The sequence below is a fragment of the Urocampus carinirostris genome, chromosome 4, assembly GCF_059441175.1.
Source record: "Urocampus carinirostris isolate Australia breed hairy pipefish chromosome 4, RoL_Ucar_1.0, whole genome shotgun sequence".
NCBI classification, from domain to species: Eukaryota; Metazoa; Chordata; class Actinopteri; order Syngnathiformes; family Syngnathidae; genus Urocampus; species Urocampus carinirostris.
This window is the reverse complement of record NC_142352.1, coordinates 42618141-42632408: the sequence shown is the minus strand read 5'-3', so window position 1 is coordinate 42632408 and position 14268 is coordinate 42618141. Positions and strand designations below refer to the sequence as shown.

Below are 14268 nucleotides of genomic sequence, written 5' to 3'. Positions count from 1 at the left end.
ATTCAGAAAGTATTTTGAAAACATTCACCTAAAATAAACATTTGTGTAATGGTAAATATGTATTTACATACCCTCAAATACCAGGCTTTTTGTGCAACACTTAAAACCATATATTTGAAAACATTGTTGTCTTTCAAATGCAAAGCTACATTATTAAATTCCTTCTTGTACTTTGTACAATAAGTGTAAGAAACATAAAGCAATTATTTTGCGTACGCAATGTCTTGTTACATTGTGCTTCACAGGTAAACAATTTCATTGTTTTCCTCTACTTGTTAAAGAAATGTAAGTACTTTGCAAATAACTGGTGGGACCTCCTTTGTCAAAAAATATCTTTTTTTTTTTTTTTTTTTTTTTTTTTTAAGCTAAAAACTAGGGTCGTTCCTCTGCCTGAAATGATTTCATCTTTACTAAAAACTCACATCATCATCATCTTCTGTCCATGAAAAAGGTTAGGTCATATGCATTTTCAGCTGAAGGCAACATCTACTCTGTATTCCGGCAAATACAGTTTAATTGTAAACCAGTTTGCTGTAGACCTTTTTGGTATCTAAATAGAATTAAAATAAATGAAGACAGTCATTATGATCATGGACTGTACTTAGTATAAAAACTGCTGCTGGTGGTCAATTAAGTCTCCTCATCTCACATCACAATGGGCCCCCATCTCCATTATTAGACCATAATTTGAGTGTGCCCTCAACTGTTGTAAAGGTGGATATTATTTCCCACATGGGCGTGAATAAAGACTTTTGATTATTCAAAATAGTAGGCCCTGAGCCGGCCACGTTATTGTCAGCGGGGTCGTAAGCTATGCTAACAGCTTCCAGGGTCTTATTGCAATGGCGATCAGCCCCTCGCCACTTGGCCTGTGCGACCCCGCTCTGAGATAAGCTTCATGGGAAAGCACATTAACATGCACCTGGAGCCACTTGCCTCCTTTATCAAAGGCGGTTATGTGAAATGGAGTGCTTATGGACCCCCAGTGAGGACACGGTGCTTCCTATACGAGAGGCTGAGCGCGGGCGATGGACCTGCACTTGTGGGGAGAACTGAGAAATGATGCTGATGTGTTTCTTACTTACTGAGCAATATATTTTGTGACTGCAATACCCCGAGAGGTTACGTAGCCATGAATCATAAACACAGTGCTTATTAACTATATCCATGTCTTCCTTTTTTACACCCAAAAATGCTTCAATGTACATATTGATATAACACTTTATTATAGTTTCTCGTGATTGATTTTCAAATAACCAAACATTTTCCCTAAATGCTTTTGTATAGAAAATGTTCCAAAGGATGCCTTTATTTCCCAGGTTTTTGTAATCCACCCGAACGGTGAAATCCCTGATGAAAAACCCTCTCGGTTTGTCTACTGATGGATGGTGATGTGTCTTTTTACACGTTGTTTTCACTGGACAGAGGGAGAAAGATATGGGTACAGCTTAATGTCCTTCCCCAACTCTGTGCATGCTCTTCCCTATTGGCTTTTCCTTTCACGGCACAGTTACCATCATGAATTAACTTTTCCAAGTACCCTGCTCACAGAAACTGGTGTGTAAAAAATAGTATGTCTTATGCAATGTTTTGCAACTGGTCAAATATTTAGTAACTGAGGTACACTTTTTTCCATACCTGTAGAAGATTGTGACACGCTCATGCTGTAGGTCATCGAAGCATTCATTCTTACTGAACATGCATGTAAGGTGTGCCATAAACCCCATTTGTTCCCCATGTAAAAACCATACAATAAATATAGGAAGTCTAAACTGAAAATAGATTGTTCTGAAAAGTAAATAGGTTGTAAATATCAAATACCTATGCATGATCATATACAAGCAATTTGTTCAGGTACTTTTGTAATCCAAAATTATCAAATGGCATGGGAGGGGAGGAAAGAGAACACATGAAAAATGAAAAAGCATATGGTTTGTAAATCATGAAAAGAAGATGTGTATTTACTGGTAATGTTTTCATACTGATGCATCGGTCTGACATTTACAGTCCTCTGCTTGTACTATTAATCCAAGTTTGTACATTTCGTAAATGTAGGACTGTGACAGGAAAGTACCATTAATCATGTTTTGGTTGAATTTTGTGTATGCTTTTGTGTGGTTTGGGAGGGCTGCGGTGAGCTCACATTTATCTCAACATAATTGATGTAAACTGCGGGTCCTTAGAGTCTTAAATTTGATTAAATAATATTGGGGGAAAAAGGTCAATTGAATGCTGAATACATATACTTAATATCATGCAAAAATGATCACCAGCTGTTAAGTGTGCTGCTATTTTGGGAAGGAGATCTACAAAAAATGATGCAATACTACACAAAAAATTGAGCCACCGGTAAAGGCGATTTAGTAACACGTTAAACAAATTCAATTCCAAACCAATGTTCTGACAAAACTGCCTCCACCCTGGTAAACTGGATGTGTCATTTTATTACAATGAGGGATGTTGGGTGAAAATGTCTGATTTCAGAGTGCTTATTTTGAACCATGTGTTAAATCCCAAGGCGTTCTTGGTCATGAAGGACATGTCTAATTTTTAACCTGCTAAAGATATTTTACCTTTAATAAATGATTATTGTAACAATAAATGTTGTTGTTGTGCTTTATTGTTTAGAGTTGCAAACAGTTCATTAAATAGTAAACAGCACTTCTACCACATGTACTTTGTCAAATCTCAAGCTATTTGCCAATTTTCGGAAAACTTTTTAAAGTCAAAAAAAGATGATGTGATCAATGATTGAGACAAGGAAAGTATTGGTTTCAAAGGATTCTACTGACACGTTATCTTTTTTTTTAAAGTCAGCAAACGTCGGACCCACTTAAGGTTTATTGACGTGTAGTTTGAATAACAAGTAGTTGTTCTTAAAAGCACGTTGGGTAATATTAGACCACTCTGTGTCACTCTATGGTATGGTGCAACCAGAAACGAGTCATATAAAGCAGAAGGAATAAGAATTTACACTGGAGAGCCCATTGACCACCCAGCACCCTTTTTCTCTAATTTACGCGGCCTTGTTATCCTAGCCTTGTCGATATGTTCTCTAGCACGCTAGCCTAATGTCATCATGCACGACTTCCAGTATAAAACATTGAAGGTATTCTATCATACTTGTTACACATTCCGTATTCATTTATCCCTTGAGAACTTGAGGAATATACGTTTAAATTTCAATGTAATTGGTCTTCATTTATACAGCGCTTTTCAAGTCAATGAATAGAACAGTTATTTTTATTTTTTTAAGGAAAACACCATTGTTGTTAGCACCAACTCAGGGAAATGGTGTTTACAAATACATTAGAAAGTTTTTATTCTGATGCAGATTTTTGAAATGATTTGACATCATATTGAAGAAGTTGGTATTCAGTAATCTCCAAATTAAAACAAGGGAGACTTCCGTTTTGCTTCAAAATGCAGACTTTATTTATGATTGATTCTAAAGTGTTTATATATGGCTATTAGATATTTTGTTTTTCCTTATGTTACTGGCTTAGATTTGTTTGCGAAATTTACCGAAATGTACCTTCTCGCAGGCTCCACGTGGAAATTAAGCAGATGAAACCCAAGAACAGGTAATCAGGAAACCATCGAGTTATTCTTTGCTATTGTAGCAAAGAAACACACACTTACCCAGCTTTCAGTTAAGCTGGGTTGCAATTCCAAGGAACAGAGAAAATATCTTTAGTTGTAATATTTTACGTATTCAGAATAACACTATATTTTGAGTCAACAAGCAAATGTGTATATTAATGCACAGACTTTAATTTTCTAGTAAAGAAATATAACATTGCAACATGTTTTAATCCCAACCGCCGATCACAACAAACGTTATGAGTGAATGAATGAATGTCATTTATTGTCATTATACAAGTAAAACCAAATTGGAGGGCTTCTCTTTACAATGCAAGTAAATCAAAATGAAATGTAAAAAATGTGCAAAAGTATAAAATAACATTGAAAACAGAATAATAATGATAATCAATAAGTGCATATTCACAGTGGCAGTTGTGCTAATGGAAGGTTTAGATGGGACAGGCAACTCTACATTTCACCCACCCTCCAATATTTTTGAGGCAAAACAAAGGACGTTTGTGTGAAGTACTGAATTTAAAAGGCAATGGCAGTCACTCAAGTTTTAAGCAAAAAGGTTTCACTTTTATGAATGCACTACTTTTTGGATTGGTGCCGGGAAGGGGTTTCTTGACCATCAATATTATTGTGGAACAAAGGCTTAGGAAGGATGATCATCAATCACTCCATGCTTCAGGTGCCCATTCAAGTGATTCTGTTAGAGAAAAGTAGTATTTGTTCATGTAAATAATTTGTATGTGTTGACCTGGAGAGGGATGGGCACTACCAGGCTGTACTTGCCCAAGACACACTACCGGAAATGGTGCCCCTACTACCCTAGTGCAGTGTTCATTTTACCTCTGAAAAGTGATGGGTCTCGGGGACTCGCATGCTCAAAAATCTATGGGTCCCAACAGAGATCTATGGGTCCCCAAAATTTTGTGTTATCGGTGTTGGAATTTTAAACCGGCGACAAATATATAATATAAATCTATATATGCATTCAGTTTTAATCATCACATTTTATTGGTAATACAAATCAGTTATCACTTCAAGATTTTGCATGAGTGCAACTGGAATTGGGGAGTTAAATTTAATTAAAGAAAACAAACTTGGTAATGTACTGTGAAAAACTGGAGCAGAGAATGATCCCCTCCCTCCAAAAATGACCCCAATTACACTTCCAAGGTGACCAAGGCTTTTCTAAAGGGGCTAAGGGTAAAGGGAATGGACTGGCCAAGCATGTCTCCAGATCTAAATTCAATAGAACACCTAAAGGGCATCCTCAAACAGAAGGTGCAGAAGCAAGAGGTCTCGAATACCCCCCGGCTTAGCCATAGTGTCATAGTGGAGTGGAACAGCATTCCAGTGGGAATTTGCAACGCTCTGGTGAAATCCATGGCCAGGAGGATTAAAGTGGCTATGCAAGATCACGGTGGCCGCACAAAGTGTTAAACTTCAGGAACTTTTACTTGAGGGTGTACTCACTTTTGTAAAAAGGGGCTTAGCTAGCATATTTGAGTTTTTTGAAGGGGAAAATTAATTTACTCTGTTATTTAAGCCATACACAGACTATCTTTCATTGTGTCAAAGCAATGAATCTTCAAGGTTGTTTAATTCAACATAATGAGGAAATCTCTGTAGAAATGTATGGGGTGTACTCACTTATTGACATACTGTATACGTTGCACATGGAGCAGAAGTCACATTTTTGGGGTAATTTGTATTGTATCAAAAACATATATACCATCTTGAACGATATTGAAAAAAATAAAAAGTAAAAAATAAAAATAAAGAACAAGCTGCTGTACAAGTTAATAGTAAACAAAAATTACCCGATTGACAAGTCTAGTAATGTCAGTTACAACATAACATATTAAGAGTTACTCAGATATCTGAAGCGTAAATAGCATGCTTACCAAACTATCAGTTTCACTCCAAATCGCTAAATGCAATAATGTCTTATAAATTTCATATTCAAGTTACACCTGGATTACAAGTTGCACCACCGGCCAAAGTATATTTATTGTCCGGAAAATACGGTTCCGATGTTTGTTCTTTGGACTACATGCATTTAGTTTTTAACTACGTTTGTCAGGCACAGTCTGGCATAATGCTAAAATTATCTTATTATGTAATATGTGTGTATAAAATGTATAATGCATGTCATCGAAACCCTATTGTGTTGAATGTTACTTGAGTCAGATTCTGTTTACCGTAAATTCCAGGCTATAGAGCGCACCGGACTATAAGCCGCACCCACCACCTTTTGAGTGATTTGGTGCTTTTGTACTTATACAAGCCGCACCCGTGTACAAGCCACGGGCGCGCGTAGTTATATTTGCAACACAGCCACAAGTTTAACCTGGGCGACACTGTAATTCCACGATTGTAACTTCATAGATAGTATACAATTTCAGAACCACAGCTGACATCACAATTAGCAAATTATACCCGTAATTATCGTATGATGCAGACTTTTAAAGTCGGGGTCCTGTTGAAAGTAATCCAAAGAAACAAAATGTAGGGCTGAACATTTGGGGAGAAAAGTAGCGGCTTATAGTCCGGAATTTATGGTAATTCAAATATCTGACTGTTGTTTTTAAATTTCTGTGCATCACTGAGTTACTGCCATGATACACACAGTGTACTTTGCAAACGTCAGTCATCTTTTTACTGACGGTATCAAGGCTAAAATGCTTCCAAACTTTAAAGGTTTTGGTACTCATACTCGATGTTGAACCAGGCATTTCTATACATTAGCGCTAGGACAGAAAAGCTATTGTACATGAGCAACACTCACCAGAGATTATATCAATGTACAGATACCTCACTCTGTCTGAAAGATGTGTCTGGTAACAATAGGCGACAGTTAAATTGATTGTCAACTCAATTTTTTTTTTGTCGACGACGTCAACTAATCGTTGCAGCTCTAGTGATAAGGGAAAGGAAATGAGGAAACTGGTAAAAGCAATGATCAATTTATATTTTGGGTATTTTTGGGTATTTTTGGTTATTTAGGTCCACTTTCATTAATATGTTGAGTATTTTGGAATGCGTAGGGATGTGTAAAATTTCCTATGTGTGAGAAAAAATGTTTATGTACGTAAACAATTCGGTTCATAAACCGATTCCAAACAGATCATAGTCCAGTACCGAGGTATCACTGTGTATTTTGAATTTTCAAATCTTAGTTTAACTCCTTGAAGACTGTTTTTAATGAGGTTGAGGCTACAGATGAGCCAATAATAATATTTGAGCAAAACATATTTTAGTTATGAAATGTTTGAACCTGTGAGTTAATGAATTTAGACATTTCATGGCTTTTTGACAGCGCTCTTGTGGCTGTTGTATAATACAAAAGTTTAAATAAGAATAATATATAATTGTCTTTCATTTTTATACAACTTTAAGGGAAAATGCAATACTGTATTTGGAAATATAAACCTTAATTAAACTTAGGTTATTGGAGGAAAATATTGTCTGTCAAAAATGCCAAAGGTATCGGTATTATATTATATATATTTAACCACTAAAAAGTTGAGCAATTGAACTGCTATCAGGGGGAAAAAGTTGTATCCAACATTGTTTTTTATTTAATTAATTCATATGGCAGGGAAGAGAAACAAAAACAATTTTTTCAGCCAATGTTTAGCATATAGTTTAGCAAGAGCTAATTGGCAACTCAAATTACAGTGGTAAATTTAGGGTTTTTATGGGTGCTTGAATCCTTAAGAATGCTTTCATTTTAATGTTGTGTTTTCAAGGATTGAAAAGGGTTTGAATTTTGGGTGGAATGTTTGTAAATGTTAAAATTGTTGCCATGTTTCTCAACAGTTCTGTTCAAGTTCTCATTTATTTTCTTCATTTATTTATATGACATTTGTAGGTGTTTATGTATCCATTGAAGGATTTTATACATTTTACTATAAAGGATTTTATACGATTAAACACAAGTTACATTTATCGAGTGCAATGAAGATTTTAACTGAGTGGGCTTCAGGTCACGCTGTTCCAAATTCGGAATGTTTTGGCTGGGGAATTTTGAACAGGACTCTGACGAAGGACGTCAGGCATTGTTTTGATAAACGCTCTCTGTTGTTTTGAGATTCTCCAGACATCGAGGCGAGGGGGTGGACCTCACGTGGCTACTTCAGTGTTCATTTTACCTGTGAAAAGTGATGGGTCCCGGGGACTCGCATGCTCAAAAATCTATGGGTCCCTACAGAGATCTATGGGTCCCCAAAATTTAGTGTTATCGAGGTTGACATTGTAAATCAGCGACAAAAATATAATATAAATCTATATATTCATTCAGTTTTAATCATCACAGTTTATTGGTAATACAAATCAGTTATTACTTCAAGATTTTTCAGTTCACAACAATATTGCACATCATTCAAAATAATATTGCTGAAATAATTATATTAGTCTATATTTTCATTCAGTTTTAATCATCACAGTTAATTGATAATACAAAGCAGTTATCATTTCAGATTTTTCACTTCCAAAAATATTGTACATTATACAAAATAATATTGCTGAAATATTAGTCTATATATTTGTGCAGAATTACTATAATGTTTATTTTAAGAGCTTCCTGCTCATCTAATTTGGACAAGATAGGGAACTGTTTCAAAAATGAAATAACTTTTCAAAAAAATTTGCAGTGCTGTTTTCAAATCTCATTTTTTCAGGGGTTTCAGTTTGCAGATAAGACACAACAAAGGACAAATCTCTTCTGTCATGCTGATGCTTTTCAGTTTATCCTTGTCCGCATGCCGGTTTCAGATTAGGGCAGGGGTCGGGAACCTATGGCTCGCGAGCCATATATGGCTCTTTTGATGACGGCATCTGGCTCTCTGAAAATTTCTGAACGAAACAAATTTTACTAATAATGTTACTTTAGCAAAATAATTAATAATAATAATAAAGTCAGAAAAAAACATGTCAAAAAAAAAAAAATAAATACACACATTTTAATTTATATATATTTTCACCTGCAACTTTTCGTTCAGGCACGCAGCGAAGAGCCAATCTGTTCTCCGGTGAGCGGGAAGGTCCGCTACCCGGAAAGTCTAATTTTAATTGATAATTTACAACAATCTGCACAAGTCATTTTGAAGCAAAGAAGAAATATTTCCTTTCGTTTTTGGTTGGCTTTTTTTATGCAGGGTTAACCCTTCTAATCAAGATGACGAAAAGGAAAAGCGATGAAGATTACCGTACGTTTCAGCAGGAATGGACAGAGCAATTTGCCTTTATTGAGAGAGCAGGTTGTGCAGTGTGTCTTATATGCAATGATAACATTTCCTCGATGAAACGGTCAAATATAAAGAGACACTTCGACACACGCCATGCCACGTTTTCAGCGAAATATCCAGTGGGAGACAAGAGAAAGAAGGCCTGTCAAGAACTACTTTCTACAGTCCAGGCGAGTCAGCAGCAGCTCCGTGTATGGGCCAAACAAGGTGATTTTAACTCTGCTAGCTTTGCTGGTTCTTTAGCAATTGTGAGGAGCGGGAAGCCGTTTACAGATGGCGATTATGCCAAATCATTCATGCTTGATGTGGCCAACGAGCTTTTTGACGACTTTAAGGATAAAGATAAAATAATCAAACGGATAAAAGATATGCCTCTTTCAGCAAGAACTGTGCACGATCGTGCCATCATGATGTCGAAACAAGTGGAGAAAAAACAAGTGAATGACATAAATGCAGCAGAGTTTTTTTCCCTCGCTTTGGATGAATCAACAGATGTCAGTCATTTATCCCAGTTCAGTATTATTGCACGCTATGTTGACGGTGACTCGCTGCGTGAGGAAAGTCTTGCCGTTTTGCCACTAAAAGGGACGGCGAGAGGAGAGGATTTATTCAAGTCTTTCATGGAGTTTGCAAATGAAAAGAATCTACCAATGGATAAACTTATTTCTGTGTGTACCGATGGTGCTCCGTGCATGGTGGGGAAAAACAGAGGATTTGTAGCGCTGCTTCGTGAGCAGGAGAACAGACCCATCCTCAGCTTCCACTGTTTTCTACATCAGGAGGCACTTTGTGCGCAAATATGTGACAAGCAGCTTGATGACGTGATGTCACTGGTCATTCGGGTGGTCAACTTTATTGTTGCCCGAGCTTTAAACGATCGCCAGTTTAAAGCACTGTTGGATGAAGTGGAGAATAATTATCCCGGTCTTGTTTTGCACAGTAATGTGCGTTGGCTGTCAAGAGGGAAGGTGCTTAGCCGTTTTGCAGCTTGCCTGAGCGAAATACGGAGTTTTCTTCAAATGAAAGGCATCGAGTATCCCCAGCTAGCGGACACTGAGTGGCTCTTCAAGTTTTATTATCTTGTGGACATGACTGGACATCTGAACCATCTCAATGTGAAAATGCAAGGCATTGGAAATACAGTCTTATCCCTTCAACAGGCAGTCTTTGCATTTCAAAACAAGCTGGAAATCTTTACTGCGGATATTGAGACTGGTCGTTTACTACACTTTGAAAAACTGAAAGTATTTAAAGATGAGTGCACAGCAAGTGACTCCCCTGAACATTTTGATCTCCATCAGCTCGCAGTTTTCACATCTTCTCTCCTGACGTCATTCAAAGCACGCTTTGGGGACTTTCGTCAGAACACTAGTCTTTTTCAATTCATCACTCATCCGCACGAGTGTGATTTGGACAAAGTAAACCTGAGTTTCATCCCCAATGTCTCTGTCAGAGATTTTGAAGTAGAAGTTGCTGACCTGAAGGCCACAGACATGTGGGTTAATAAGTTCAAGTCACTGAATGAAGATTTGGAAACCCTTGCACGAGAACAAGCAGAGCTGGCAGGCAAACACAAATGGACAGACATGGACAGACTTCAGCGCGCAGACCAGCTGATTGTCAAAACCTGGAACGCGCTTCCCGTCACGTACAAAACACTGCAGCGTGTGAGTCTTGCTGTATTGACCATGTTTGGATCTACATATGCATGCGAACAGTCGTTCTCACACCTAAAACACATCAAAACCAACCTGCGATCACGTTTAAAAGATGGAAGCCTAAACGCCTGCATGAAGCTGAACCTCACCACCTACCAACCGGACTACAAAGCCATCAGCAAAACCATGCAACACCAAAAGTCGCATTAATAGTAAGTCAGAAGTACTTTTCTTATCAATAAATACCTTTAATTTTATTTTGAACAACGTGTTATAACAGAGTCTTATTATAATATATATATTGTTGGTCTTCTTCGATTTAGATAAGAAATTGCTGACCTGAGGGCCTCAGACAGCGGTGAACAAGCAGAGCGGGCAAGTAAACATGGACAGATATGAATAAAACCTCAGACCAGTTGATTGTTATAATTATAAATAATTGTTAGTTTTTGTTATTAACTTACAATGTTGTTCAAAATAAATTCTGTCTTATTATACTATAAACTCGTTGATTTTCCTCTTCCATTTAGCTGTTTTTGGTATTAAAATATACATATGGCTCTCCTAGGATTAGATTTTAAAATTTGGGTTTTTTCGGCTCTTTCAGCAAAAAAGGTTCCCGACCCCTGGATTAGGGGGTGGTGTAATTGTGGTCTATGCAGTCAGTCCTTTGAGATCGAGGGCTCTACGGATAAATGTGACTTGACTTGTGTCAAGATTTTGTTAAACTGTTGCTGCATAGCCCACCTCTTCAATTCGTCCAATTTAGCGTCTTGATTTCTATCTCACCTCAAAAAGCTCCAATGGAACTATTCCTCCCATGCCACTTTCCTCACTTTCATTGGGTAGCTTAGATAAACAATGCAGTGACAGTCTCTCATCACTCAAGAGGATAAATCTCTGGGCTGGACCCGATAACATCAAGTGTACTGTGTCACCTGTCAAGTGGTGTGTGTCACAGTTCAATGGGAACTCAAAAATAAGACTGTGTGTGTGTGTGTGTGTGTGTGTGTGTGTGTGTGTGTGTGTGTGTGTGTGTGTGTGTGTGTGTGTGTGTGTGTGTGTGTGTGTGTGTGTGCAAAGATTATGGGGGCTGGGGATGTTGTGGCTTTAAAGGAGCCTCTTGGCATGCAAGCGCAGGCCTCCAGGCAAGAGTGGAGCGTAAAGTGGTGGATGGGGGATGGTGCTTATGAAGGTGTGTCATGAAACAGAGAAAGTAGGCGGCGGGTATAACGAAGCAAAGGAGAAGTACTTGTGCAAACACTGTGAAACAGTGCCATTTTGTCAGCTCTGCTAGTCTCTTTGCATGCAAATCATTTTGTAGTCTTAGAACACGGTTATTTCCACCTATAAAAAGCAGCACATGCTGGGATCATAACAGTTCTTATTAAACTATTTTATTCCATGTAATGCAAACAAATTAACGGTAGGAAAGATAATTCTAAATGTCTGTTTCCCTTGTGTTAATTACATAATAACTCTAATATGATGTATAGAATGTGACACATACGTATTTTTGTAATTTTGTTTAAAGTCAAGTCAAGTCAAATTTAGTTATATAGCCCTTAATCACAAAAATGTCTCAAAGTAATGCACAGGATTACAATTACAACATCACCTGATCTTAAACCAACAAGCGGTCAAGGAAAAACTCAAAAACTCAGCGTGAGGAAAAAAGAAACCTTGAGAAGGGGCCTCACAAGTGGTAATCCCCCTTCCAGGAATCGAATAGATTTGGCATTGAGTTACAGTACACAAAGATAGTAATCATCAATAAAACAGAACATTAGGTAACATGTTGAAACTTGTCCGGAAAGTGGATGGCAGCAACGACCCCCAGGCCTGTAAACTAGTCTAGAAAGTCCATAACAGCAACGACGGCAACGACGCAGCTTCCCATCTCTGCCAACTGGTTAATGCAAGCGTTGCCGTGCTTCAGGTCAGACGCTGGCCCTCTGACTCATCATAAATCCGCCTTCTCCTTCGTGTCACCACCAGCCAGGCAGACGGAAAAAGACAGGACGATATAAAATATGAGGTGGGCATCAATCATAAGCTTTTGAATAGAAGTGTGTCTTAAAACTGGATTTAAAAACTTCCACTGAGGTTGCAGATCTTATCTCTGGACTTGACTTCTTGGCTTTCGGAGTCACAAGTAGACCGACATTTTCAGAGCGGAGGCTCCGAGCAGGAACATAGGGGGGAATCAAATCAGAGAGATAAGAGGGCGCAATTCCATGCAAAAATGTGTATGTTAGTAAGAGAACATTCAAGTCACATCTTAAGTAGTTAGATAGATAGATAGATAGATAGATAGATAGATAGATAGATAGATAGATACTTTATTCATCCCCGAAGGGAAATTCACAAAAAAAAAAGTACTTTTGCGAGTTGAAACCCATATCCATAGGATAGAAAGTAATCCAAGTGTTGCAAGGCACTGATAAAGTAAGCAAAAATAAATAAATAAATGAATAAATCACAAAAGTAGCGAAAATAACACGGGAGCTGCTGGAGTGGCTGCCATTCGTGACGGCGCCGGAAGTACTTCAAGTGAACTGGGAGCCACTGCAGGTTGGCCAATACAGGAGTAATATGCTCAAACTTTTTTTTCTTAGTCAAGAGTCTAGCTCCTGCATTCTGAACCAGCTGCAAACCTTTGATGCTAGACATCGGGAGGCCAGAAAGCAATACATGACAGTAATCGAGCCGAGAAGTAATGAACGCATGAATTAGAACATCAGCATCTGGTTGAAACAATATGCCTGATGAGTTTATAGTTCCCTGCGATTGGCTGGCAACCAGTTCAGGGTGTCCCCTGCCCACTGCCCGATGATTGCTGGGATGGGCTCCAGCACCCCCGCGACCCTACTGAGGATAAGTTTATAGTTAAGTAGAGAATCGAAATGAGTAGAACATATATCAATGGATTTCAGAGAAGAAATCCTCCCATGAGCCTTTTCTTTTTTTAATCTCCTAGGTTACAAAACCAATCCGCTCCGTAGGCTGTGGGTATTAAAGAACAGCATTGTGAATGGTCAACAGTGACCATAATTTAAACAGTATTTAATTGTTAAAACAAGTCAAGTCAATTCATATGTCTTATGTAACCATTCATATGTAAAGCCCTTAATCACAAACGTCAAAAGACTGCAAAGGCCACAATGACACCATCCCCTAATCTTAAACCAACAGGTGAAAAATTAAAGACCTTGAGTAGAGACCTCAAAAGTGGTACCCCCCCTGACAGGGTGACCAGGCTGCAATACATTTGGCATCATGTAAATATACACAAAACTTAGTTCACATCAATAAAAGAAATAGGTTTTTGAAAAATCCTACCGGCTGCAGACGTTGACATGTTTCAGGTCCAGGGGCTGGTCTGCTGATTCTTCTCAATGTGTCCTTCTCCCTCATTTCACCACCAGACAAGCAGCTGTCATGAGCTCTCTCTCCACCGGTTGCCAGCACCAATTCACTCTCTGCTCTGTCACGGCACCCTGATCTGTTCAACCTGTCTGTTCTCATTTACCACCAGCTGTTCTGAATTCCATGCCAATCAAGCTCTGTATTTAAAGACTTGGCTTACAGCCTATCTGGGTCAGATCGTCTGCAAAGCCTACACCTGGAACCTGTTTGTCTGCCCTTCTGACTCTAAACCTGGACCTGATTGGACCTTCTGCATTCTCTTCTGCCCCCGTCTTCCAGACTCGTGTTTTACCTACTCCAAGACCGGCCACACCAACCTTGTTGCTCTTAGTTCC

The 14268-nt window shown here is 38.3% G+C and overlaps 1 protein-coding gene across 1 annotated transcript; it reads left to right on the top strand.

Moving 5' to 3' along the window:
• The first annotated feature begins 8899 nt into the window (after nucleotides 1-8899).
• On the top strand, nucleotides 8900-10218 carry LOC148367631 (protein ZBED8L-like). The gene is made up of 2 exons (XM_088334898.1): nucleotides 8900-10061; nucleotides 10148-10218. Exons 1-2 carry the CDS (start codon nucleotides 8900-8902, stop codon nucleotides 10216-10218), a joined length of 1233 nt encoding a protein of 410 aa, XP_088191024.1.
• The last annotated feature ends 4050 nt before the right edge of the window (nucleotides 10219-14268 follow it).

Coding starts and splice junctions, on each gene's coding strand:
- LOC148367631 (XM_088334898.1), top strand. CDS start 8,900: ATGAAACGGTCAAATATAAAGAGACACTTCGACACACGCCATGCCACG. Junction 10,062..10,147: donor TACTGCGGATATTGAGACTG/GTCGTTTACTAC, acceptor GATCTCCATCAG/CTCGCAGTTTTCACATCTTC.